Source organism: Hippichthys cyanospilos, chromosome 14, assembly GCF_059441005.1.
Source record: "Hippichthys cyanospilos isolate Australia breed blue-spotted pipefish chromosome 14, RoL_Hcya_1.0, whole genome shotgun sequence".
NCBI classification, from domain to species: domain Eukaryota; kingdom Metazoa; phylum Chordata; class Actinopteri; order Syngnathiformes; family Syngnathidae; genus Hippichthys; species Hippichthys cyanospilos.
The window spans coordinates 11,723,178-11,750,417 of NC_142382.1; the positions used below are offsets into that span (position 1 = coordinate 11,723,178).

General features: G+C 38.1%; 3 protein-coding genes and 1 non-coding gene across 6 annotated transcripts; 3 read left to right on the top strand and 1 right to left on the bottom strand.

The window, feature by feature from the left end:
- Positions 1–3,122: 3,122 nt before the first annotated feature.
- On the top strand, positions 3,123–3,194 carry trnam-cau (transfer RNA methionine (anticodon CAU)). The gene has a single exon. It is a non-coding gene; the product is annotated as a tRNA-Met (tRNA).
- A 4,275-nt stretch (positions 3,195–7,469) lies between these two features.
- Positions 7,470–10,168, top strand: fam181a (family with sequence similarity 181 member A). The gene is made up of 2 exons (XM_088433962.1): positions 7,470–7,937; positions 9,073–10,168. The coding sequence occupies exon 2, from the start codon at positions 9,136–9,138 to the stop codon at positions 9,853–9,855; it is 720 nt and encodes a 239-aa protein (XP_088290088.1). The 5' UTR covers positions 7,470–7,937; positions 9,073–9,135; the 3' UTR covers positions 9,856–10,168.
- An 81-nt stretch (positions 10,169–10,249) lies between these two features.
- LOC148412987 (ankyrin repeat and SOCS box protein 2-like) lies at positions 10,250–18,306 on the bottom strand. 3 transcript variants are annotated; one of them, XM_088433961.1, is made up of 9 exons: positions 18,287–18,306; positions 17,736–17,886; positions 14,801–14,970; positions 14,556–14,711; positions 14,109–14,354; positions 13,863–14,034; positions 12,509–13,079; positions 11,074–11,227; positions 10,250–10,506 (listed from the first exon to the last, which is right to left on the bottom strand). In XM_088433961.1, the coding sequence occupies exons 2-9, from the start codon at positions 17,840–17,842 to the stop codon at positions 10,376–10,378; spliced, it is 1,707 nt and encodes a 568-aa protein (XP_088290087.1). In that variant the 5' UTR covers positions 17,843–17,886; positions 18,287–18,306; the 3' UTR covers positions 10,250–10,375. The 3 variants fall into 3 exon arrangements, with proteins under 3 accessions (XP_088290087.1, XP_088290086.1, XP_088290085.1); XM_088433960.1 differs by lacking the exon at positions 18,287–18,306 and having other exon boundaries at positions 17,736–18,064; XM_088433959.1 differs by lacking the exons at positions 17,736–17,886; positions 18,287–18,306 and adding an exon at positions 15,953–16,162.
- Positions 18,307–19,798: 1,492 nt separating this feature from the next.
- On the top strand, positions 19,799–26,908 carry ccdc197 (coiled-coil domain containing 197). Its single transcript, XM_088432400.1, has 9 exons — positions 19,799–20,037; positions 20,120–20,168; positions 20,737–20,913; positions 21,475–21,632; positions 21,704–21,786; positions 23,554–23,726; positions 23,808–23,918; positions 25,628–25,744; positions 25,803–26,908. Exons 1-9 carry the CDS (start codon positions 19,934–19,936, stop codon positions 25,986–25,988), a joined length of 1,158 nt encoding a protein of 385 aa, XP_088288526.1. The 5' UTR covers positions 19,799–19,933; the 3' UTR covers positions 25,989–26,908.
- Positions 26,909–27,240: the final 332 nt, after the last annotated feature.

Below are 27,240 nucleotides of genomic sequence, written 5' to 3' on the forward strand. Positions count from 1 at the left end.
GCCATGTAGTGTACGTGACATTCACAGTTAAGTGGCAGTGAGAATCAAACCTTGGTGCTCATTGGAGTGCTGCCACTGACACAAGAGCTTGCAACACCGCTTTACAACTCACACTTGGGATCCTGGGACACACATTTTCCTGTGGTCATTATGTCATCACCTACAACTGCTAACTTTATTTATTTATTTATTTATTTATTTATTCATTTATGTTTTATTCCAAAGCATGCGAACATTGTTAGGAACCAAATGAAGAAACAAATTTTTCTAATGCATGATAGAAAAAAAGTAGTGACCAAATCAAATATTTAATTAATCATTTTACTAAAGCAGAGGTGCCAAACTCATTATATCGCAGGCCGCATTGTAGTTATAGTTTCTGTCAGAGGGTCAGTATGACTGACAAATCCACAAATTTTAGGTGTCTTTGTTACACTTTGAACTAGTTTTGGAATGGCCGGCTAAATCTTTTCAAAAGAGTGACTGGGAGCAGAAAAAGTCTTTTTTTCCCACAAAACTTTTAAAAGTTTAAATAAATTGGAAGTATGGTATTTTAGCCAGAAACATAAAGTTGAATCAGCATTTCGCGGGCCACATAAAATTATGTGGCGGGCCGGATCTGGGCCGCGGGCCCTGAGTTTGACACATCTGGACTAGCGTAATGGTCTTTGTACCAAAAGGAAATGCCTTAATGGCTAAGATAGTAGAATATAGTTCAAAACATTCAATTGCCACACATTCACACTCACATTCACACTAAGGGACAATCTAGAATCTTGAATGATGGTTGCATCCATGTTTTTGGAAGAGTAAACTGAGCAGGTTCAAAATTAAAACCTGAGAACTGTGAGGAAGATGGGCAAACCTCTTGGTCAAAGGTTCTCAGATTTTAAAAGCAAGTATCAGCAAATTGAATTTAATGCTTTTAATGCTGTGACATGAACAGCACATTTTCTTTTCAAGTAAGCACATTTTCTTCCTGAATTAAGAACAAATTAAATGGAAGATCAAGCAATTTATTGGTAAATTGTGCTTTAATGGGACAGCTCGGCGGAAGAGTGGTTAGCACGTCCACCTCACAGTCAAAGTGACCCGAGTTGGTATCCAGCTGGCTCCGGCCTTCCTGTGTGGAGTTTGCATGTTCTCCCCGAGCCCACGTGGGTTCGTTCCAGGCACCCCGGCTTCCTTCCACATTCCAAAAACATGAATGGCAGGTGTATTGGACACTCTAAATTGTCCGTAGGTGTGACTGGGTGCATGAATGGTTTTCCGTCCTTGTGTGCCCTGCAATTGACTATCAACCAGTTCAAGGTGTCCTTCACCTACTGCCCAAAAACGGCTGGGATAGGAACCAGCAAGCCTGCGACCCTAATGAGGATAAGCGGCTATAGAAAATGGATGAATGTGTTATAACGACTCCTTTCTTGCAAAGGATTCACATTGTATGCCTTTGTTAAGTTTTATATTCAGATGCACGTTGTCATTAATCACAGTTTTACGGCAGACGAGAACAAATCTAACCGATGAAGTTACACAATCTATCTTCTGGAATCGCCAAATAAAATACACCGCCCTAAAGATACCACTACAAAAGAAATTCCAAAGTTTAGTAAACCTAACTAACTAACCCTAACAAAAATAGAGTTTGGCACAATCTTTCCTGCTTCTTCATGTTATCTTAAATTATCTGCAGGTTCCGAATGATTGACCTGCCGAAAAAAAAAGGCAACGGCTTTAAGGAAATTGAGGTTGGATTATTCTCTGCTCGTGTCACTTTTAATAAAGGCGGTTGATAATTGAGAAAGCAAAGGGCAGGCCTGCACCGGCCTCCTTGTCGAGAGCCCCACCATTTACGAGCGCTTGGGTTGTATTTTTAAAACTTGCATGGCTATGTTTGTGTAACATTACATTCACGTGTATGGTTTTCTTGTAGAGAGCCGACGTGAAGCATGTTACACAAACCTGCAGGCCTTATAATCATATAGGAGCCAACTGTTTATTATTTATTACTATTATGCTTTATTACTATTTATTGTTTGTTTTTTTGAGGGGGGGGGGTGTAGTGTCCATCACTTTCACGTAAAAAAAAACTTCCTGGGACAAAGAGATGCGTGTGACTTTTAAAGTAGAAAACACCTATTTGCTGTCCCACTGCACATGACGCTGAGCAAATCTGAGTTTTTTTGTTTTTGTTTTTAACTTGCTTTATGAGGCACAGGCTTGGATAGGGTAAAACGTCGACCCAGCGGTTCCGTTCGTCCATTCTCTCCTTCAGTCTGACCCATTATTGATTATCTGACAAGGCGAAAAGCACTCCATCCTCCCTGGTTCCTTCCTCCTAATCTAACAAGCAGCCTCAGCATATACATCACTGCCCTTTTTCAAGTCATACGAGGAAAGGTCCTTATTAAATTGCTTTTTTGTATGCATCCTTGCCAAGCCTTTCCAATTCGGCGCACGCAGCAGTGCCAAGAAGATCATTTCAAACTCAACTAATCAATGGTGATCAATCCAAAGAGAAATTTCGGATGCACTGTGAAAAATCTGCCTCCGCGTTGTGAGTGGAAATGGAGTGTCATCTAGTGTCGGAAAGTGCACATGACATGCCTAAAATCCAGCAATGGGATCTCGTGTATAAAAGTTCTGTTCTGTTTATCGTTTTGTCAGTTTTCACGTTTTTCTTTCATTTCCTCATACTGATTGCTGTGATTAAATTATGTACTAATATCCTTTCTGAGATTTACAAGTACAGAATAATTCATTTTACCATCAACATTGCTGGGAAATGTGTAAATGTATTATGAGAGTTTCATACCATCCAATGTATCAATAAAAACATCTATGATCAAATGTTGCTATTTTTCTGCTTACACGTTTTCATATAATTTATTATTATCTATAATCATTTTTATGCTGTTTTGTGTCAGCGGTCGTCCGCCTTTAAAGACAAAACAAAAAAACAAACAAGCAAAAACACTGAACGTAATGCTTTTTGCAGCAATGTCAGGCAGTTCTCCGGATAGTTTCAAACGCCCCACCTCCTTCACTAAGCAAGGTCATTGCCATGATTTTCACTTATTTTATCACTATCACTTATTTATCTGAATCCTTTATCCTATCGGAGCAGAGTGGCGCAGCGGAAGCGTGCTGGGCCCATAACCCAGAGGTCGATGGATCGAAACCATCCTCTGCTATATGTATTTTTCTTGCCCGAACCTAATGCAGAAACTATACGGCACTTATGCGATGCCTAATTTGTAGTCGCTTGTTCCTGCCATGTGAAGCTTATACATAATAGGCCAACAAGTACGATTCTCGTCTATAAACAAATATGGTCACTACATACGTGTATTGAGAGCAAATCACGATTTTTATTTGTACAGATCAGCTTCAGCTACAAATTTCGATGTACTTAAATCCACATATTGAGTACTGTTGATTGCAGATCTTGAATTGCATTTTCCAGGAAAGTGTTTTTCATTGCAGACTTTCAGCCTATCAGATATGCTCGTCTATTTTAATAGGGTCGCGCAGAACGATAAACGTCTTATAAAAGCTTTTTCTCTTATCAATGTTATGGCCTATCTTCTATTAGGGAGCTTAAAGAATAGAAAAGCTACTTTTCTTTTTTATATATATAAATCTCTATCTGGGCTGCAAAAACACCAGATTTACTCCCAGGGGATCAATGAAGTGCTATTTTTAAGCAATGACGATCCAATGACTAATGAAAGAGTCTCACGTCAATGGATGCTACAAGATGCTGAGGCTGATTTAATGTTCGTACATGATAAACTAGAACAACTCTTTTCTGCATGTGGACAATGTCGTATAAATCTATTGCGTATTATGCTATTATGGTGTGTCATTTCAAACTAATGTTTACCATTTTCCAACAGTAGACAATATTTTAATGTTTTAAAATAAATTAAAAATAGGGTACCAACTCAACCCCGAAATCTTCTGGACGTTGCATTTTGAGGTAAATCTGGTCGGTCCATGTAAGATTTTACATTTGTTAATCCTCTCCAATATGATTCAAACTTTGCCTAAAAAGAGTTGAAAATTACATTTTTAGTTTAGCTTTGATTTTGTTTAGCAATGAGATCCAAATTTACGTCAACATTTGTTGAAGATTGGTTTAGAGAAAATTCTATGTTTCTCTTTTATAGTCAAAGTAGTTACAGGAATCAAATGTGTTAATACCAAAATAAAAAAGGACCAATTTGAGTTCAACAAAAAAGGCTCTTCTGGTGTAAAATTAGAGTATATAGACTATCAAATTTGGTCACAATTTTGCTTAAAAAAACCGTCATTGAAATTTGTGTGGTGTTTATCCTGTCCAATGCAGTCCAAATTTAGTCTAAAAATAGCTGAAAATTATGTAGTGTTTAGTTCATCCACCGAAGTTCAAAACCAGATTCAAAGATTTTTTTGAATGGACACAAATGATGAATTTTCCATGTATTTTCAACCAATTTTTGCTGCGTTAGTAAAGAATATGAATGCATAGTCCAAGTAACATTTTGCTTACAGCTACCAAAGGTATAAGTAGCCACGAGATTAAAGATTTAATATTGCTCAAAATTTAAAGCCTCCTTCTAACTCAATCTTTTGTAGTATTTATAATGTTGATTATTTATTTTTGTGAATAGATCTCTACTGTAATCCCCGAAAAATACTGTACGCTTTATGTTTAATATTTTTCTGCGGTCAAATATTTATCTATAATCATTTGTTTTTGAAAACAGGTCTGACATTTTACGTTGATTTATTTTTGGTGGACACATTTTTAATAGTATTTAAGTTATTTCTTTTTGTTAACAGATCTCATCTATGATCCAAAAGAGGACACTTCATGCTGATTCTCAATTTGTAGACCAATACAAATGAAGTTTGAAAAGTAAAGTCTTAAGAGGTACTTGGCTGAAAAAAGATTTCACAGGCGGTACTTCACTGAAAATAGGTTGAGAACCACTGAACTTTGGTATGATATTTGAATCTAGAAGTAAAAGTAAATGTCAGAAAACGGTTACGGTGCTTTATACATTTACAGTAGTTCAAAACTTAAAAGCCACCTGTATTCATGCACACAGTTAGATTTATGGATGCCACTCTACTTCCTCTATCTCAGTGTCCTAAACTTCAAACGCTAGGAGTGAGGGGAAAGGCTCATTGTGTGGAGGTCGGTGGAGGGTGGATGGGGCTCCCATTGTTAATTGGCCCTTTTCAGTTTAACACAGAACTGAAGGCACGAAGAAGAAAAAGAAGACGAGAGAAGGACAATGGGTCCCATAGCCTCACTCACACAAAGCAGGTTGCACTGGCTGAAAAGATATAGACCAGTTTAAGCACATCTATTGACCTGGTGGGACTCTCCTCACGCTTGCCCAAAAGTGACTGGAAGAGACAATCAATCACATTCTCAAGGGATTAATGACCGTTCAACAATGTTAAGATATTGAGGGAAAAATTGGCAAAATCAACTTTCGGAGCTGTTTTGAGTTATGATTGTATGACTGTCGTTGTTTGTTTTTATGTTCTATTGTTAATGTTTTTATATGTTCTGTAAAGCGTCTAGTTACAGTTGGAGCTTTTATGAACGCACTGTGTAAAGGCGTGTTGTACAATATCATTCTCAGGTTGAATTACAGTGATGAATATTTTCAAAAAAAAGTGGGAAACTTTCATTTTTAAAGTTAACGCATCATGAAAAGTTTGAACACAGTGTTTTTTGTTAAGAATTTATGATACATATTTTTGAGACCAATCAAGGCTATCTTATGAATGTTATCTAAATGTGCATAATAAACCTGCACCAAGAACTGTAAAGATAATCGGTAGCACAAGTAAAAATCTTGCTGGGCCAGGCTTCATTATGTCCTGCTGGCAAAAAAAGCTGAAACCAAAAGTTATAATAATTTAATACTCACCTTGAAACAAAACCACTGCAAATATTATCAATTATGTGTTAATTATTTGTTAATGACCCCCCCCCCCCCCCCCCCCCCCCCCAGAATGAATGCAATTGAAGTAAAGGTTGGACTTTCCTCTTGGTTTTTCTGTTTTTCTTAGATTTTCCTTTATTACTTACAAAAATATATGCATATTTTGTTTATTTACAAGCAACTATGACAAACAGACTCATATATCCAAAATAGCTCTCTGTGCAGCTCACTTCTTTCTAACAAAATTAAGGGCTGTCACAATCGATTTTTTTTTCTAATCAATTAACTGTATTGATTATGCTGTCATTTAATCGAATAATCACATAAAATAGAGTGTTTCCATAAAAGTGCAATGACATTTTTTTTTATTACTCTTTATTTACCAACTATTGCTGTTAATATGGAATTGTTTGATGATTAAAAAACATACAACAATTTAAACTGCATCAAGCAATTTGTACGGACTTTGTTTTCATAAACTATGACTATAAATGACTATTGGCGCGTTGGTGATTTAATGTCTGATTAAATATGAGTTTTATTGTACTGATACTTCTAACCAAGTGGAAAATCTTGTTGAAGCCGTATCTGTCACTGTATGACTGGCTTGCCCCTTTCCTGACATCATTCAATGTTGGCGGGCCACAAAACATCCATCAATCCATCATCTTGACAGCTTATCTTCACAAAGGTCGCAGAGCACTGGAGTCTACCACAGTGGAGAGAATGAGAGAGCCAAAACATGAATTTTACTGACATTAAAAGGCAAAAAGTATCAGGCCTGTCATGTTCATCTGCTCGGGAGAGGCGGTGCTGAGAGTGCAGAATAAGCAAGGAATGCTTTGAAATATATCAGTGAAGGGTAATTCCACTTTGAGGGTGTTAAGTGCGAGAAATCAAAACTATAACATGGCTAAAATCTCCCAAAAGAGACCATAATTGTGGCCAGGTGGTGTATGGGGTCCAAAATTTTGCACCAAACACATCTAACCACATCTAGTTGAATGTGTCTCTTGGTTAATTCTTTAATATATCAAGAGGTGTGTTTTACTATTCCGCTGTGTGAAATTCCGACTGTACACTCAACCCTGAGGTGTCCCACACAAAAGCTCTGTCCCCGGTCCTCCACATCAATGAGGGGATGAAGGCCAATTAGCATTTCAGAAGTGGGCCGTTCCTCCTCCTCCGCCGCCGCCACTTTTCCCCGCAGAGCCCATGCGCTCCTCCGCTCCTCCTGTCCTGCAAGGGCCCTTGTTGTGACCGTTGGCAGGGTGACAGTGTTCGAGTGCGCAAACTTGTGCTATTGTCCACCAGCCAGGGGAAGCCATGGAGACCCCCAATAATATGACACAGGAAAATGTTTGCTGATGGCAATTCTATGGGCTTTGTCCCACTCTTTCTCCTTCATGACGACTCGATTTAAGTCTCTAAATGTTTGACTACAAATGCAGGAGTGCTATCCAGCTCCCTTTGCTTTTGTCCCGCCGGGTTTGAATGAGTAATTCAGCCTTTGTGCGGGTCGATTGAGGGGGCAAACAGAAAGACAAGATTCTTGAGCGCTCAAGCCCCTTTCCATGGTTATGCACTCTTTAGATCGGCCCCTCCTTCGCCACCTCCACTTCCCGCCGCAACTTGGAGACGCAAACGCAACTTTATTAAATGTAAACAAACTTAGCGCGGTCTTATAGGTAAATATCGCAATTTTTTCTCCTTAATAGATAGACAACGTGAAGACAAACGACACATTGCTGCTGAAGTGCCGATTTTTTTTTAACCTCTACATCTCCATGACAACAATGTGCGATGGAGAAGAATTGGATAGCAGGGCGCTCGCAGGCTGATTGCAGTCCATTGTGAGGGGCCTGAGGTCGCTGATTGGTTCAAGGGAAGCACCATAACTACAAGCAGTTTATATTCATTCAACTTGGTCAAGTACCTACCAAATGCAGGCTAAATGCTGCAGGACAGAGCCACATCCACACAGCAGAGGTGAGCATTATTATTTCATCTTGCAAACATTTATTGTATATTATGGGATTAAATTGTACATCAGTGGTATTTTTTTGTTTTTGTTTTTTTACTTCAACAGTTTTAAGTATAGGGCAGCATGTTGGTGAGCATGTCTGCCTCACAGTTCTGAGGTTCAGGGTTTGAATCTCAGCTGAGGCCTTAACAGGTTCTCCCTATGCTTTTGTGAGTTTCTGGGGGTTCCTCCACTTTCTTCCATATTTCAAAAAAAAAAGCATTTTAGGGTTTTTGAAAACTAAAACTTAGGGGTTTCATCTCATTTTTGTCAAGGGCCACTTTGCATTTGTGGCTTTCCTGAGGGCCATTGAAAATGGTAAATAATATAGATCAGTGCCATAACTAAAATTGGGTTTGAAGAGAAGGATTAATATTTTTCACCAGATGGGGTTTTGAGTTTTTCTTCGCTCTTTATTGGTTCAGGGGATGCCTTTGTGAATTTGTGATGTTCTCTTTGTGACTTTCAATTGTGAAGCTCTTTGAAGACTGTTGTAGTTTTCTCCAGTCGACTTGACTTGACTTTTTGAACTATAAAGATGCATGTACATTGAATCAAAGTGAATAAAATGGTTTCACTTTGAAATATATCGAGTTACATATAAAATTGTCTTTTATTGGACAGATATATCTTATGAGGAAATGTCACGTTTACAGCTTACAAGTTCATTTAAATAATTGCATCATACCCTTTCAAATTGAGCCGTGTCATATCTAATTGAAATTCCACTAGTTTCACTTTCTAATTAAATCCTTTTATATCCCATGTATCAAAAATCCTAATATAAATAGAATAGAATCGAAGATATATAATTCCCTCATTGACAATGAATTTATACATAACTGCTATTGAAATACAAACTAATAGAAAATGGTTTATGCACTCATCTAATTTAAAAACTCTTTATATAGATATCACAATTTGCAATTTCGTACAGATTTCAGCAAGAAAGATCATGACAATGCACAAGAAATGATTCAGCAGGCTGCATAAAATGATAAGCAAGGCCGGATCTAGCTTCGAAGCTGTGCTCTCAATTGCCCATAAGTTGTTCATGTTCCCTTTGGTTCTACTTACACGTCCTTTGTCATCTACCTGCAGAGATTTCAAGATGGAGCACCATTTTTAACATGGAGTGATTCAACAACAGCAGTATTGTATGAAATGGCCAATGCAGACAGCGAGGTGAGAACGTTACTGAATTTCGTAAACCTGGCATCCAGCGACATCAAGGCGGCCTTGGATAAGTCGGCCCCGTGCAGACGCTCGGTGGATCACAGGAAGTACCTGCAAAAACAGCTCAAGCGCTTCTCTCAGAAATACTCCCGAGTGCCAAGATGTCACCCGCTCAGGTCCGCTCAGTGCGCTAAGCCCATTGCGGGTCTGCACGTTCCACCGAGGCCGGAGAAGGGCAGCGGCGGAGTCTGTGTGCAACCAGGCGCGGATAAAGTGGGAGATTCTGTGGAGCAGGTGCCTATGCGGAAACGCCAGCTCCCGGCCTCTTTCTGGGAAGAACCCAAGTTGACCAAGAGGGAGCACTCCCACTCAGGACTGAGAAAGAGTCACGCCGCCTCGATGGAGACGAGGGAACACAGGAAGGGAGGTCAAGATGAGGACACCAAGCTCTCTAGAGAGGCATTGAAATTGGAGCGGAACTCTCTCCAAGGCTTGAGCGTATGCGCCTGCTGCCCTTTCCAGTTTCAGCAGCAGCAGCAGCAGCAGATCCTCCACGGTCACATGATGGTGCCCCATCCAGTTGTAGGACTGTGGTGCAAGGCCGAGCCCGAGCTCGGACAGAAGATTCACACTCACGTGGTGGTGAAACCCATACCCACCAAGCCCGCTATCCCATCACCTATCTTCAGTGTGTTCGGCTTCATTTAAAATGTAAACAAGACTAATTATCTTCATCTCAGCAATCGATAATGAGAATCTTCCTCAAGCACTTAATGGAATACTTGGGTCTATTTTTGTTCACTCCTTAGAGGACTAAAATGCACTTCGTCATTCTCTCTTTCTCTGATGCCAGGCAGTAAGTTGACAAGTTTCTATTTTTAGGACTTTTTGTAAAAAATACTCAAGGTCCCTTTCATCCTGTGAGCGTAGATATAAATGTGAGGAGTAGAACTGATTTTCTTAGTCACAGTAATGTTTGATACAGCCGCTTTCATTTCTAAATAAACGATTCCCACATGAAGTCCCGTGGGCTTAAGTGAATTTTTATCCTTCACTGAGGGTTCCTGTGAAATTAAATCAATAGTGAAAAAAGGGGAGAATGTCACATCACAGAGTTTATAAATACGCTTATCATACAGATGAGATATATTAGGATTTTTTTTAGAAACAGAGACAAATATAACTGTACTTAATGGCTGAGATGCCAAGCGAGTTCATCTTAACGTCATCAGCCCATCACAGTGAGATATGTGATAAGTCTTCCTGGAAGAGGTAAACTTGAAAGGGATCGAAGTCTTTGTGGGCCTACTTGGCTGCGAACGCTCAGTCGGCAAAGATGCCGCAGTGGCCGAGGCGACACTATGGAAAGAAAAATAAGAATTATTAATAAAGATGCGTAATAACTTTGAATATGGGCTCCTGTGTGAGGTTTGCATGTTATCCCTACGACTACTCTGGCTTCCTCTCGTATTCTAGCAAGTTAAAAACAGAAATAAACACACAGACCACTTGCATAGTCTGAAGAAAAGTGTCCTTTAGTGGAGTGCAGACTTCCACCAATGCAAAAAAATCCAAAACAAATGCAGAAAATTCAATTTTAATTGTGTAGTCACAGCTCTATCTGCTGGATTGGGATTGTCACTGCATCAGTTACACAATTAAGACTTCAAAATTTGCCTAGGATATGGCAGCATTTATATCTATAGTTTTTTCATTGAAGATGTTTATTGTTGTGTGTGTTTATGCTGCGCAGTTCTACACCACAGCAAACTGCATACACTATTTTTTTTTTTTTTGGTAATGTTAACAACACTGGCAGCGTGTCAAGACATTTTAGTTACTGTGAATATAGACTTTATTATGACTCGTCTTTAGGCTGCGAAAGAGTACCAAATATTATGAGGGGTGCGCGTGTTGTTGTCTTACTTGACTTCCTCTTGACAGCGACCCATTCTTGGCGGCTCTCAAGGAGTTGAGTGAGTTTGCTGCACAGCTGAACATGAGCAACATGCTCTAGCAGCATGTCTATGACGGGACCAGCCCATTTGCTCATTGGTGGTGTTGAAATCCATTGACAGAACTAAAGGAGGGGAACCCACAAGAAAAAAAAACAGAAGTTATATAAACTGAATATAGTTTTGGGAAGTAACAATGTCAATTGATTTGTGAGGGTACTTCGTTTTGTTTTTATTCTGTAAGGTAATATTTATTGTTCTGATGTGTTTTCTTTTACTCCCCACAGTACATTTGGAAACAGAGAACTGCATGTTCAACTTTTTAATTTATGCTCCTTATCATTTTGTTTAAGCTTTTGGTTTTTTTTGGTGTTTTTTTGTTTTTAAGATGCGACATTTGGAAAAAACAACGTAAAGAGAGTCAGGTCAATAGTGGTTGAGAACTTGACTGATTAACTGATAGAGATTTTGGGAAGTTGTGAGGTGAGAAAAAGAACAAGTACTGCACTGAGATGGAAGACCATGAACAAGGGAACATTATTTGGTCTTATTTAAGCAAATTGTTTGATATTAAGAATAATTTGTCACTGTAGTAAATGCTTCTTGTGCCAAATTAAAAAAAAAAAAAAGTCCAATCTTTTTTCCTTCATCTTATGCATCAGGCTAACACAATAAGAGGGGTATTCTTTCTACACATTGATCAAATTAAAGTGTTAAAAATCCCTTGCTAACCTTTGTGATGCAATTCCATTGTTTGGAACAAATTTGCCATTTTTGGGGTCTCCTGATAAATGATGATTTTTGCAGATAGGCGTGAGGCAAAATACTCATAACCAAAATCTTCACTTTTTAAATACTGCATGTCAGTTTACAACATTATCATATATATGTAACATGTTTTGATAGCATCAAAACCTGAGTCATTGCTAGCCACTAATTAGTATTATGCTACTACTAATTTCAAAATGAGTATTGTACATAAAAACACATTTCGGAATATGTACCTTTTAGCTTTAACTTGCAGAAGTTTAATTAGTTATTTTCTGTTTGCTACAGTCTTTGTACAGTACTATTTGTATCTTAGTGAGCCCCCTTAATCACAGTTTGCCCATTCAACGATTTTTAAGAGGTTATCTATGCTGGCTGTAAAACTCACTTATTTGCTGTTTTTGTGCTCAGCCCAAAGCCATAAGAAAAAAGAGTGCTTTGCAGCCAAAATGTTGCATTCAGGCAATCAATCACTTTTGGATGGGTCAAGTTGCTCATAGATGTTTGCAATTTGCAAGTGAGCTAATATGAGGAGGTAGTGAGTTCATTGTTCTTCTATTTTCGTACAGAAAGTGAAAACCTTTGCTAACTTTAAGTAAAGACATCTCACAAATACTGTTGTTTCCTCATTGTGGCACCTGTGTTGCTTCATGTGCTGGTCCATTGCAGTTTAAAGGAGACTCTGTGCCAATACTTCTCGCGTGGGATTCTTCTGGATGAGAACCTCTGCCATATGGGCAGGAGAAGCAGGAAAGGGCATCACAGCCGCTATCAAGGAGGCACTTGAGTAGAGGCAGATTATCTAGACAGAGCGCAACAACCGCAGGAAATGCAGTGGCCCAAGATGAGATTTTGGCATTGATGTCAGCCCCTCTCTGTAGCAGCAGAGTCACAGTGGCCATGCTGCCCCTCTCCACGGCCAGCAGCAAAGGACTAATGGGGTCTATATCCATAGTGGCGCCGGCATTTAGAAGGACCTCAACTGTCTCCGTGCAGCCGTTGGCGACGGCGAAGCAGAGGGCTGTCGCACGTCCATCGGTGTAGCGTGCCGAGCGAGCTGGGGCCAGTGTGGCATTGACGTCCGCGCCTGCCTTGAGGAGCACAGCTGCCACTTGCGGCCTGTTGTGCTCAGCTGCCAGGTGCAGAGGGCTGATCCCACTGTGCCGAAGTATGCTGCGACTTGTCACAGGGACAAGCAGAGACACCACCCTGAATACAACGGCAGTGTTAGCTGAAACAATATAACAGTTCTCTCATTTTTTATAACAGAGATCACAAAAAAAAATACATGAGTCCCCAAATATGTGTAAATTCTGACCAATTATAAAATACAATGGTGCTTTTCTTCCCATTACAATTCAGCACTTGTCTTTATTATGTCTATAGATTTGTCCAACTACAGTGAGAGACAGAGACTTGCTCAGCTAATTTAGACTTGCAGTACTCATCGCTTCTCCTTTTCGGCAGAAAAGTGTAAAATGACCAAGGCAGGATAGACGCATTTACCGGGCAGTAACTAAGGGACAAAAACTGTTTTTTTTAGCATCTGGACTCAGGAGAATGAGACATATAGAATACTCAGCTGCCTGTCAAGCCAAACGTGGTGAGAAAGCCAGCCAATGCTTCAAAATAAACTGTAGCATAACATGTAATGTATGACACGAACGCTTGGTACGCTTCAATTTTGAAGTACCTTCCGGAAGAATGGTCGCGTAAATGGTCTACTACTTCATAATCTTTACAGCCCTGAGTGAGCATCTTCCGACGTAAACAACACTGTGTTTTTTTTCTTCTCAATAGATGTTTTTTTTTTTGGTTCCGGCTGGGTTTTTTTCCATGTAATGCAATGTCATTCGGTGTACCAACATTAGCGAGGTACTCGACTGGCTGACCGCGGTCAACTCCCGAACTAGAAGTTGCAGCTACCATTGTGATAAAAGTTGAGGAACACAGATCTAAAGAAAAAATACTGTTTATAAGAAATAAACTCACTTTTGGTGTCCATGTTGAGCTGCAACATGCAGAGGAAGTAGTCCTGAGTTGGATGACTTATTTGCATCTGCATTTTTGGACAACAACGTTGCCACAATTTCCTGGTGGCCATTTTTACTGGCTTCATGCAGCGCTGTGACACCGTCACATGTCTGCATGTTTACATCGGCACCTAACAGCCCACACAAAACAATCACAATTGGTACATCAGGCGATAAGTTCATAGAGTATGAGAATTAGAGATACCTTTTTCAATGAGATATTTCAGTGCATTTAAGCGTCCCAGTTGAGTTGCTACGATGAGTGGCGTGATGCTGTACGAATTGGAGGGGTTGACAGTAGCCCCGGCTGCAATGAGTATGTCACACATTGCGATGTTGTTCCTAGATACAGCCTCATGAAGGGCTGTCCATCCCTGAGCACATCGTTGGTTCACAGAAGCCCCGAATGAGAGAATTAGGCTCACCATGTCCATGTTGTCTAACCTGCACGCTGCAGAGGCGCAGTAATTATTGTGTATTTTAACCACCAAGTGACTGAGTATAAAAACACTTTAGAAACAAGTCTCACATAATGCAAAGATGTTCTTTCTAGATAAAATCAGCAAAAAAATGCATTTTTTTTCTTAGACTGTGCAGCTAATGTTGCAACCAGCAGGTGTTTAATTGTCAGTATACAATGGAAGCAATTTACCTGTGTACAAAGGGGTTTCTTTGTTCTTGCTGCTGATGTCAGGATCAGCTCCAGACTCCAGCAGGCACTTCACACACGAGAAATGTTCATGAGACGCAGCCAAGAGTAAGCCCGTCTGCTCCTGCAGGGTGCGTTTGTCTGCAGAACCTGGATGTGCTGTGGCGTGAAACAATCACACAAACCAGTTGAGGGACTCATTTGAGAAGCAAACATGACCATTTGAATATATTTGCACGAGCTCATACCCTTCAATAAGGTCCTCAAGCACCCAGGCTGGCCACTGAAGGCTGCATGATGCAAAGGGATCCAGCCTTCTTTGTTCTCCCTGATTAGAGTGTGAGGAGAAGATGCTGCTTGCTTCTCAATAGCCTCCACATTCCCCGCTCGAATAGCCAAAATTACAGGATCAACATCACTTGAAAGGGGAAGCAGAAACAAATTCATGAGATTTAGTGAAGTGAGAGCAGCCTTCCTCCCGAACAAAGAATGTGTACATGATATTTGTTCACTTTAATCAGATCATATACGTTAAGATGAACAGTATTTAAGATATCATATATAGACACATTTCCAGCAAAACTAAGAAGAGTCACTGGCTCAAAGATGGAAAAATGCAGACTATAGGTAGTTTTACTCATTTACCTGCAGCATCAGGAGCAAATAGGGGTTCAGTGTCTTGTTCACGGATTAATGGAAATGGTCACATATATAGTCATACTGGTTGGGTATCAAACCCACAATTTCTCCTTTAGGAGAAGGCCACACTGACCACTGGGTCATGCTGCCTGCGGCATTTCAAGGCAATTAAAAAGAAAAGTGTAATTCCTGCCTCTATAAATTTTTAGAAACGTTATTCAACCTTAATTTATCAGTGCAAGGAAATTGAGACTAGATCTTCATTAGAAATGCCAGTCTGGCTGCAGGCAGAAATAATATATAAGGTACAAGAATATTATTACAATATAATACAAAATAAAATAGCAATTACAGTCTAGAATCTTGTAAATATTTCTACATTTGTCTTTCACATTTTCTATGTATTTTTAATTTATAATAATAATAATAATAATAATAATAATAATAATAATAATAATAATAATAATAATAATAATAATAATATCCATCATCATCATTCATGTTTTAAATCCATCCAAAAGAAAGAGGAACAAACCCAAGATACGGTCATTGGGTCAGATACCGGTACAAAAAAACGGAACAGCTAAAGGCACATGATTGCAACTCCTTGGCTGTGGTAATGAGACACATTTAATACAGTAGGTTAATCGAGACAGTTAATTCGGAGCGCCATTGCAGTATATTCAAATGTTCGCCCGTCATGTGTTATTCACACGATGGCAGCCATACATACGCGAGTACAAATAATGAACAAGACTCACTCGCCGTGTGACGTCACGTTCATTCCCCTGCTGGCTCCTCGTTGTCTCGACGTTACCTCATTGTCACCATCAACATCATTGTTATTGCTATCAAAAGATGACTTAGTTGGGCCGGGGCGAAACTGTGCTAAATATTGGTAATAGCTGAATTTGGCCGTCATGACTGCATGGACGCCGTGGTGACAGCTGAGTTGTCACACACGTCGGTGGGCAGGCAGAAAAGCACGGAGAAAAGCAGGCGTGGGGGTCGATCAACTGTGGCCGCTCGGATTATTTTAGGAGCTTATTGTAAGGCAGGCTTCATCCTTATATGTCAGGACACTCACGCGTCTTCTGATAACGTGAAGCCTGAACACAACCCAGACATGTGTGCCTTGGAAGTCATTTGCCTTTATTATTTGCATGCCTCCTTATCCGTTTAAACGCACTGGTTAAATAGGGAACAGACATTCTTAACTATGGAACTGACACCTTGCAATAACAAAAATAAATAGCGTTTATTTATTAATTATCAATGTTCTTATTATAAAGGCAAAGATAGAAGTACTTATAAAAATGCACGAGTACTACAACGCTGATACCACTTCACCAAGCTTAAACATACCTCCAAAATTGGTTTCATGTCACTCTATTTCTAGTCGAGCATAAAAGAGGAAATATAATCTTAGGGCTATGAAAAACATGTTTGCCCCTTGTATGACCCTTTTTTTCACTTGTTATCTGGTGTGTTTGCATTTTTACAGAAATCCCATGTGACCATGCATACCACCTGAAAAATGTATATTGTATCTGTATGTGTTTAACATGACTGAGAATGGTAACCTTCCAGGTTGCCTCACCATCAACTAACTATACAGTCAGCCAATCAAATACTAGGCCTACACAATGGCCATCCAAGGACAAAAAAAAACTCTAATGCTATAGGTAGTGCCTAAGTCTGTCAATCATCTTGGGGCAACACCCTCCAGCATAGGCAGAATCCGAGAGTCAACGCTTTTCAGGAGTTGTCACAATGAGACAATTAACTTCTATCTTCTATCGCATACAAGCAATCAGAATTGATTTTTTTAAATTACTCTCCTGTTATGGTTGTTTGCAACAATCAGCATTAAAGCCAATGGGTCACTTTGACCCAGGTCGTGTTCAGTCACCCCAAAGTGGCAGCAATGCATGAAATCCAAAAGCAATACTTTATTTTAATCAGGGTGGTATATACATATACAGACAGAGCAATGGATGCGTTGAACCCTCGAGTGTCTGGATAAATTGCAGTACGTTTTTTAATTGTAGCACCTTTACGCTTTAAACACCAAAATAGCAATACTGCACCATGTGACTTTTACAGTATCCTTTTATCATTAACCATTTCCAAGATAAAACCTTTTGAAATGGGGAAGTGAAAATTGAGGGTTTTGTTTTGTTTTGTTTTGTTTTGTTTTTTTTAATGGGGTTGTAGTTTGCAGACCTTTGGTATAGACAAACAGCCGTTTACACTTATATTCTAATCTATGGAGAGCTTAGAGTCTTCGATTAACCTAACCAAAATGTTTTGGAATGTGGGATGAAGCTGTAGCAGTCATAAAATGCAAGCATGCAAGTACAGGGACAACAAGGAGAACCGAGGGTACACAAGATGGGTTGAGCTGATATTTCAACCAAGAACTTCTTGATTGTGAGGCAGTGAAGGAGGAAGCACAACATTACACCACTGAAGGAAAACAAGGTCAATTGCACAAAAAATACAACTGTTGATTAGTGCGTTGGTTTTTCGCCTATTGCTCACCTGTGTACAGTGTGTTCAGATGCAGGAAAAAGATTGACAGCCAGTCTGTGTTTGACGTACATGTCCAGTCTCTGATAAAGAGCCCCACACCTGTCGACTGCAATCATCCCAGAAGTTCAGGCAAGCATCTAGTGTGTTCTGATGGTTTTGCCTATTAAGCAGTGATGTAGCTGATGACCCAGATTGCAGAATGAGATGAACAAAAACAAGAGTGACGCCTCAAGAAAACAACACTTAGTACACCCAGATGCCCATTTAAGGGATCTTTGCTCTTTGTCTCTAGAAATCAGGCTACAGTAATATGAAAGCTCAGCAATGTGCTGTGGTCGACATCAGAGCAGCTCAGGCGAGGAGGACAGATACCTTTTAAGGACATGTTGAACTGAGTTTGCTCCCATTTGCAGCTCCACAGGGAGAGCTTATGTGAAGTTATGGCTTGGTTGAGTTAATTGCATTACAAAATGGTTGGTGTTTGGCATTAAACTGCAGTATAGTAAACATTTTTAAAGAATATAATATAAAATCATGTTATGCACAAAATTTCAACTCACCTCAATGATCAATCAAAAGAAGCTTACACTGCTTCACAAGCTGAAGACATAGTATCAAAAAGTTCCTGTAATGAATCAGCGCTCGTCAGGTTTCACAATCATGTCTGCAAAAGTCTTGATGAAACATGCTTCCTGTGACATACGTAACTGGAAGTGGCGTGTGCTTGATGTGCGATACAAACAAGTCCTTCAAGCATGTCTGTTTGCAACAAGAGGAAATCAACCAGACTGTTAGCAAATGTATGTATTTGGAGAACCACATAATTGCTCAACTGGGATTAACTTAAATTGTTGCCATGCTTGTGTCACATATTTTTAACCACAAGAATATTTGTGCATTCAAAAGCACAATATTCTTCAATGTGTGACATCTTTTGCAACATTATTTCTATTCTAAAATGAGTTAAGAGATTACAAAATTGTATTTTTTTCTGAATTTGTTTTTCACCACAAGTATTCATTCATTCTTATGAGCGCAGATTTTTTTTTGCAGAATTTATGAACATGAACAACATGATCAATAAAGAAAAAATATTTCTGCTACAAAAAATATATATATAAAAAAATATATAATATATAATATATAATATATAATAATATATATAAATATAAATATATAAAAGAAATATATATATATATATATATATATATATATATATATAGATAGATATAGATATAGATATATATATATATATTCAAAAAATATATTTATTAATTATATACATTAATGTAATAACGATGAAACACATGCAGAAAAATGGAAAAAATAAGAGTAACAATGTAGCATCCTTTAACACTTTGAGTGTGCGTGAGTTTTAGATTAAGCCATTTGCAAAATTATAATGTTTTTTTCAATGCACAAAATATTAGTTTTTTTCTGCAGGGGAAAATATTTGCTATGACAAAACAAAAAAAGAAGTATATTTCCATGGAAATGTTAAAGGGATGCCAAACTTAAATAGCCATTTTCAGCACTAAACTGTTAACATTTTGTCTCAAATTAAGTAGATAAATGATTCAAATTTCATGTACAGTACAAATAATTCCTTTAAAAACAGACACGCGACTGAAAATGACGTCACGTGTGCGGATCGAGGGCTCCGATCGCAAGAAATCACGCTTTATTGTGCGCCTGGCACATGACCAAATCCCGAAAACAGGTGAGCATTGAACATAGGTTGCCATTTGAAGTGGAAACAAGTGGAAAATGTGTTTTTATAGGTTTTGATTGTGCATGCATAAACTATTTAACGAGCATATTAATTAAGGGCAAAATAGTATTTATTTACTGCTGAAATTGGAAAGTACATTTTGTATATGTGTGGTGTCTGTTTTCATTCTAGCGTGAGAATGAGACTTCTCCTTTTAAGACTGTTTTCCTGGGAACCGAGATTTAAGACAGAGTGGGAGCTCCTCTTGTTTCTCCTCGGATCATACGGAAGTCATTTGAATCCTGGTGCGACAAACAGCGCCCCCTCTTGAGGACGTTGCCACGACAACTGAGAACCGACCCGAACACATTCCCCTGCTTGGCGTGCCATCTCCAGGCAACTGAGCGTCAGGTCCAGGAAGAAAAAAATAAAAACACACTGCAGGAACTCAGATATCATCCGAACGTGGACGAGACCCGACTTGTCATTTTTCAACATGATGACCACCTCGATTCCTTTCTTAAATGACCACGAGCGGCTGACGCTCCGAGTGGAGAGGAAGACGAGGAACATTTTTCTTACTCAGCCCGATGACTGCAGGTAGGCCTGCACCGTTTTGCATTCAAATCCCACGCATCTCGATTTTGAATGAATCATGTGCATTTATTTTTGATCTTCTTAGCAAAAAAGAGGAGGAGGAGAATGTCAATTATATACCAATTGTATCTGAGGTGAGACCAACTTTTCTCTGTAGGCTGCGCTCCCGTTTTATTCAGGGCTGCACGATTATGGCCAAAATCATAATCACGATTATTTTGGTCAATATTGAAATCACGATTATTAATTAGTCATTCATCATGTTTGGTCATACATGTCTATTTATTGCCCCCCCCCTTTTTTTTCTAAACAAGCAGTATATAAACACGCACATTATTTACTTAAGCAAATGTTAATGAATTAGCAGTCAAAATGTCATTTTAGGTCATTTCAAAACGAATGTATCCCAATTTTCCTATTGTATTTTTCCAAATGGGTCTCAATTGACAGCTAGCACTTTAATTATTAGAATCAGATGAGAAACTCAAGTCATTTCACACTGGTAAATAATATATTAGGGTGAGAAAAGCAGAGGCTTTTGTCATGCAAACACGTGGGAAACATTGCCCCCTGGCGGTAGTGCTTATTTGACTCTTAATCAAAGAAAGAGCTTGACTTAAATAATCATGGCAGCCAATATCATGATCGCGATTAATTTTTCAGCCCTGGTTTCATACTAAGTTCATGTCAATTGCTATTTAGCCACCAAGCAGAATCCTTAAGATTGGCGTGAACACCTTACAAAAGACTCTGGTTCTGAAGAAACAAGCTGAGCTGGAGAAGGTGGACAACATTCTTGCACTAAAAAGAGAAGAGTATCAGCGAAATGTGGAGGAGTTGGCACAAAGAAAGATTGAGCTGCAAATTAAACATCAGGAGGTATGTGTAATGGCATGAAGTACACGTGAGTATGTATACACTTTAAAACATGGATTTTTCCCCTTTCCTCCCTTGTTTCCTTATTCTTTCCTACTTGGGAATCCACTTTTACTCAAATTATTTACCTTCATTTATGATTCACTTTTACTTTTGGCCTATACTGTATGTAAATATGATTTAGAGCTGCAACTAATGATTATTTTTAGCTCAAGTGTTATAACAAGTGTTATATTATTTGATGCAACCCAGGGATAATATTCTGTTTATGACGGAAAAAGGAGAATATTTAATTGGTCAGTGGCTAAAATTCGAAGTATTTGGACAATATTCAGTTAAACGCTTAAATAGTTTGGCACCATTGTACTTGTCAGGGTTTGTTCAGCCTCACATCACTACCTGAGCATTACATCATCAAACTAGTTGCTCCTGGCAGTTTCTCACTCCAGGCAATGGATGAGTTAATAATCGAGTCACCTTTCCAGCTCTAACATGACTATAATCCAACGAAAGTCAATTAGATTAGATATCCTACAATAGTGTGTGACATGCATCTTCCAACAGACCAAAGAGAAAGTGCTAAAGTTTGAACAAATTGTGAGTGACACTGAAGTGAGGCGCAATCAAGCTGTGCAGCAGTACAAGGCAGTGCAGGAGCACAACCTGATGAAGCAACACCAACTGGAGGAGCTGACAAAACAGCTGCAACGATTCCAAGCTAGGTCAGAGCTTTCACCTTTATTTGATGCACAATAATAACTGCAGTGACATATTTCTTTATTTTGATTGACAGGAGGCTTGTTTTAAAGGAGAGACTATCCAAATACAAAATCTATGAGGACTTTTTGATGAAAACATTGGATTATCTTCCAAACAGTAGGTGAACATTTGCTATTCTGGTTGTGTAATTGGGGTTGAAGTGACTTCATAGGAAGGGACTAACCACTGATGGTTTGGTGGTTTGAGACTGAAGTTGCCAATCATGTGTTTTGGCATTTGTAAGACCAACACTTCTCTGAAAGCAACATGTGGCCGCAGCAAGCTACTGTGGGAACCTTTTACAAAAAAACTGAGACCAATAGCATGGGCTCTTGCAAAATATGGATGCCTATCTTCAAATATAAACGAAAAGCGCAAGAGAAAGCCCACCAAAAAAGGCACTCGATAAATTTACGTCAGTTGTCGATTAACAGATTTACCTTTAACGATGAAAGAGGACAATAAACCATTTCTTTTTGGAGAGGAGAGCTGATTCATTAATTACATTTAAAAAACATCCATACAACACACTTCTAGCAAGATGATATATTAAAATGATGATGTAATTGATTAGTTGACTCCGTCTCAACCATCATCACATCAGTATCAATTTATTAGCTGATACAAAGCTGTCACGCAGCAGTCAGAACCCTACTCGCTACAAATATATAACTTATGAATGTAAATATTAGAAACTTTGATGAAATTACAAAGTTGAGATTTATTTTATCTCGCTAAAGTAGTTATAGTTTTTTGCCAAACTGTTGGTGCGTCCTATACACTGTAACTTAGAAAATACCAGAGTGTGACCCTCGAATTAACGGTGCGTTCTGTATTGGAGGAAGTATGGTATTTTATCTTTTACTTAACTCTTTTAGTACCAGCTGTTATAAACATTCCTTTAGCCAAACACTTAAAATTACAAATACCATAAGTATCTGGGAGCGAATGTTTGGATTCTTAAAAAGGTAAAATAATGTCTTTGGGATTGGATGAGTTAATTTGATTTAAAACATTTCACTTACAATTAATACGTTCATTTTTTACTAATATGACCACTTGTACTGAAGACCTGATCAATCAATCACGGTTCAGCTTATGAATGTCACATGACCAGCAGGAGAGCCGCGGTTGATCGTTACCAGGCCTTGAGCACAGGTGATATCATTTTCACTCGACAATTAGCAGAAAATGTGTCTTTAAAGTTATTAATTTTACGTTAAAAATAATTTAGTAATCAAAGTAATTATAGACAAAATGTTAACTTTTTTTCTACTGCTAAAAATGGCAAAATGAAAGGACTATCCTTTAAGTTATGCCGAAGCTACGTCTGTTAAGATAAACTGATTTTAATTATTCATTATTTTTGTATACATTTCTTTCCACATGATTTTATTTCAATGAATCCAATTTTTAAATAAATGTTTGCTGGGTTTATCCCTTCCATTAAAATACAGTATGTCAAAATCCTAATCATTCAGAATGTTTGAAGAAAATCAAGATTTAATTTTTTGGGCCATATTGCTGGTAACCAGTAACTGAATCTTAGTTCATTTATATTATTGCATGTCAAGTTTGAAATAATGGCCTGTTTTTGAGTAAAGGGATTGAAATAAAAACTGTTTTAAAACAATTTAATTCCTCATCAAAAGAATCAACATATTAATAAAATATTAAAATAATTGCGAGTTGAAGCCCTAATCTTGATGTGACACCAGTGGACAACATGAATATCTGTAATTGGTAATATTTTAGTGTTTTACTCCTTCAACAATGAGAAAGAAAAAAAAATAAGCGAGCAGAAGGAATGATTTGATGCGACCAGAAATTCCACTACAGACAACTATTACGCATGCTACATTAACAGTGTTCCACCTTTTTCAGGTCACCTTGAGACGGACTCAAAATGTGCAGTCATGCCTATCATCCGGCGCCATGAGACCTTGTGCTTTACCCACCAGCAGCTGCTACGGCGTTTGGGCCTCGTGGAGGAGGAGGTGGAGCGAGCCAGGCGACAGCTGCATGCCATGAAGCAAGGACACGGTTTGCACAAATTGGTCAGGCTCCACTAGAGACATTAAGTGACATTTTAAGTACGTGCAAGCTTGAGTTGACCCGAGTTGGTACTTTTTGCTTAGATGGCCAGTAAAGAACTTTATGAACTTCAGAGGGAGTTGGAGAGCCTTAAAGAGAAAAACAAGCAGGCAGAGGATAAACTACTGAACGAACAAGGACAGTCCCGAAGGAAGGTGCTCACACACAAGGACGCTCTTTTTTTCCGTATTATTTTTCACAGGGAAAGGCTTTGCTAGCATGCTTTGGTCAAAACACCTCAAGGATCAACAATTAAAGCTCACTTTTCACTTTTATATGCTCTATAAGACAGAATTAGCTTGTTTTGAGGGGGTGGTCATGTTTCTTGCAAACGAATGCCGGCCCGTGTACTGCTGGGCCAAAGCCTTTTGTTACCATTACCATTTGGGCCAGAACCTCCTGAAAAAGGTGAATGTGAACTGGCAAGCGGCTAGAGAGAGTAATAAAAGCTGCATCGTATTTTCATATGTGGAGGCAGCGCCTTATTACCAACAAACCAAAGGATACTTGATACAATTAAACCGCTGATCCGTGCATGTGGCACCTGAAGCAGACTAGCTTTTCTGAATTCTGAGCATCCCCTTCACAGACGCATTTGATATTGACAGCTCACAAAATAATTCAGAGTTATTTTACACATGGTGGGTGTGCTACAGTATTAGCTAGGACTATTTGCAAATAAGAAAGTCAAAAGTAGACAGGTATTCAGAGACAATATGTTCCTTTTCTGTATATAATTTGATAACATTTAGAATTTCTTGGAGTCACGTCACAACGCAGGCTTATTATTAAAAATAATAGAAAAAAAATAATTGATCAATCTGTCTGAATGATCTTAACGATTATTGATGAATTAATTCCTTTTTGTCTAAAAAAGACTGTATAAAATATTTTACTAATGGCACAGTGAAAAAAACTCTGTAACAAAGTCACTTATTCACTTACTGCTTTGATCCGTATGATGCATAAAAAGGCAAAAAAAAAAAAATCATTGTTTTCCAATATAAACTCAGATGTTTCTAAACAATATCACAGAAGACTAAAGAAACAGGAGGACACTTACAGTTAAGAGGTCAAAATTCTGAAGATTCAGACAATTTTCCATCCATTCATTTTCTGTAGCCGCTTATCCTCACTAGGGTCACTTGCTTGTTGGTGCCTATCTTGGAAAATTTTAAGTAAATTGGTTACCAATTAAGTAAATTGGGTATCAAAAATAATAACTCATTTGGTAATTGATGAGTTAGCTATTATTTTTTATTGCAGTCTAAACACATGCATATAATTATTTACTGACAGATATTATTTAAATCATTTCTTTACTATTTCTCAAATGAAGCAATGCAGCTGAAGAAAACAATATTATTAAGATAACCTTTTGTACTTTGACATTGATGAAGTCTGCAATTGCTCACATTTTTCATTAATTCCTAGTCATGTTATGATCCCCAACCACCCAATTTCCTGTTGAATTTTGCAATGGTTTCTTTAGAAGGGGAGTTTGGAACACACTGGAAAAAATCGAAAAAGAGAATAAAGTCCCTTTAATAACTCATTCATTGCCAGCTATTTTCAGACTCTCTTTTACCCAAATTTTTGGAAAAGGCAAAATACACCGTATGTATTTGGGATTGAATGTATAGACACTATAAAAGCATATAAATACATTGATTGTATGAACACTGTAAAACCATATAAGTACATCTTTGGGATTTAATGAGCTAAGAGGAAAACACTATACTGTTAGACAAATAATGACATTGAAAAACATGTCCAGTCTTGTGACTGAGAGCTATATAAAAACATATTACTTTGACTTTTGATTTTGCGTGGGACTACAGTGACACATGTCATCATCTCTCAGGCTGAAGAAGTTGGAAGCTTAATTCTGGCCATCAGCAACCTCGCAGAGCAGTGTTACTTGCCAGCGTACGGAACTCTGGAAAACATGAGCGCATCCCTAATGATGGACATGGTGAAGGTAAGGAATTGGTTTAGCAGCTTTAATTTCAGTCCGACTAAACAATGAATGGTTTTAGGAGTACCTTGTGGACAAGGAGGACACAGAGAAGAGAGCGAGGAGACTGATGGAGTGTGGGTTCCAAACGACCAGTAAAACAGCTTTGACCGACATGAAAACAAAGAATTCCATGAGCAGCTTTGGTAGTAAATCTCAACTTAAAAGTCAGAGTAAAGTCAGTAGGACGAGTGATCAACTTACCTGAGGTATAAAAAAAAAAACCCTCCAATATTCAACAAGCTTCATATGCAAATTTAAACTGCTGTTTAAAGAAAAGTTGAAATGAGTGTGGTTCAATTTACAGAAGCATGGAAGTACCAATATGGAGTAAACATTTTGGACCGGCAAACCCATTTGAAAATTTTAAAAACAAAGCATGAATACATGAATACAAAGCACAAATACATGCAAATATTTCCAAATATACTTTGGACTAAATGGAGAATTATAAGACAAATGCTAATTGTTATTATCATTTAGCCTAAAAGTATGTTCAGATGTATTTGCAAGTATGTTTGAACATATTTTTAGAAACAAATTTCCCAATCAAAAATTTTTACTTGACATTAGCAGGTTTGCACTTTTGTACCTATTTAATAACAATTGTTTAAAGGACAATGTGTAAGATTTAGTGAAACCTGTCATCCTCCTGTAGGTATGATAATTGATTACTAGACCTACTACTAGACCTTTTGTAAGTATATTTATAAAATTGTATATTTATAAAAAGTCCATTGATGACATGTTTTGCATATTACTGACATTTATAGCGGTGTTTGGATGAATTAATTCAATTTTCCTCGCCACTAGATGTCACTAAATCTTATACTTTTTTTTTTTTTTTAAAGTTAAACCTTGGTATACTGTATTTCACTGTCATACAGGCCCACTTAAAGCACTAATTCAAACGTTAAAATCGAATGAGTCATGCAAACGGAAAGCTAAGTTTTCAAAGGAATTATTTCTGATGACAAATGTCTCCTTTTATTCCCATGGTCTTTACTTCTGTTTTCTAACTAAAAGTGATCATATTTATAAGCTCAACTTTTTGAATGCCTCTATAAGTAAAAAATACTGTCCTGTATTTCTCAGCCTATGAACAAATAAATGTTTTGTGAGTGCGTGCATGTGTATGTATTTATTTTGCTTTGCATAAAAAAAATAAATGGGCTTTCTGCACCTGTGTAAAAAAACAAAACAAAACATAAAGTAATGCATGGCAAAAATAGTTTCCATTGAAAATAACATTGAATTGAAGTGCTTTGTCAAATGTGTCACTCAACTCTTACATATGACAAACTTAAGAAAATGACCAATTTCATAATTTAAAAATGTAGCCTGATGTTTTCTTTTTTTGCTTTGATTAAAAGCCAAGCCTTTTGTTCACAGAGTGCCTGCAGTGACTTCTAAGATCCATTACAAGAGCTGCATTTAAAAAAATAACTCCGCAAATTAAT

Bases quoted from the DNA above. Each gene is read 5' to 3' on its own strand.
- fam181a (XM_088433962.1), top strand. From the start codon at position 9,136: ATGGCCAATGCAGACAGCGAGGTGAGAACGTTACTGAATTTCGTAAAC.
- ccdc197 (XM_088432400.1), top strand. From the start codon at position 19,934: ATGATGACCACCTCGATTCCTTTCTTAAATGACCACGAGCGGCTGACG. The intron at 23,727-23,807 runs GTCAGGCTCCAC...CTTTTTGCTTAG, and splicing joins GACACGGTTTGCACAAATTG to ATGGCCAGTAAAGAACTTTA. The intron at 23,919-25,627 runs GTGCTCACACAC...ATCATCTCTCAG, and splicing joins AAGGACAGTCCCGAAGGAAG to GCTGAAGAAGTTGGAAGCTT.
- LOC148412987 (XM_088433959.1), bottom strand. From the start codon at position 16,113: ATGACGGCCAAATTCAGCTATTACCAATATTTAGCACAGTTTCGCCCC. The intron at 14,355-14,555 runs GTAAATTGCTTC...GCGCCTCTGCAG, and splicing joins AGAAACCCCTTTGTACACAG to CGTGCAGGTTAGACAACATG. The intron at 11,228-12,508 runs GTGCCACAATGA...CCCCTCCTTTAG, and splicing joins CAGCACATGAAGCAACACAG to TTCTGTCAATGGATTTCAAC.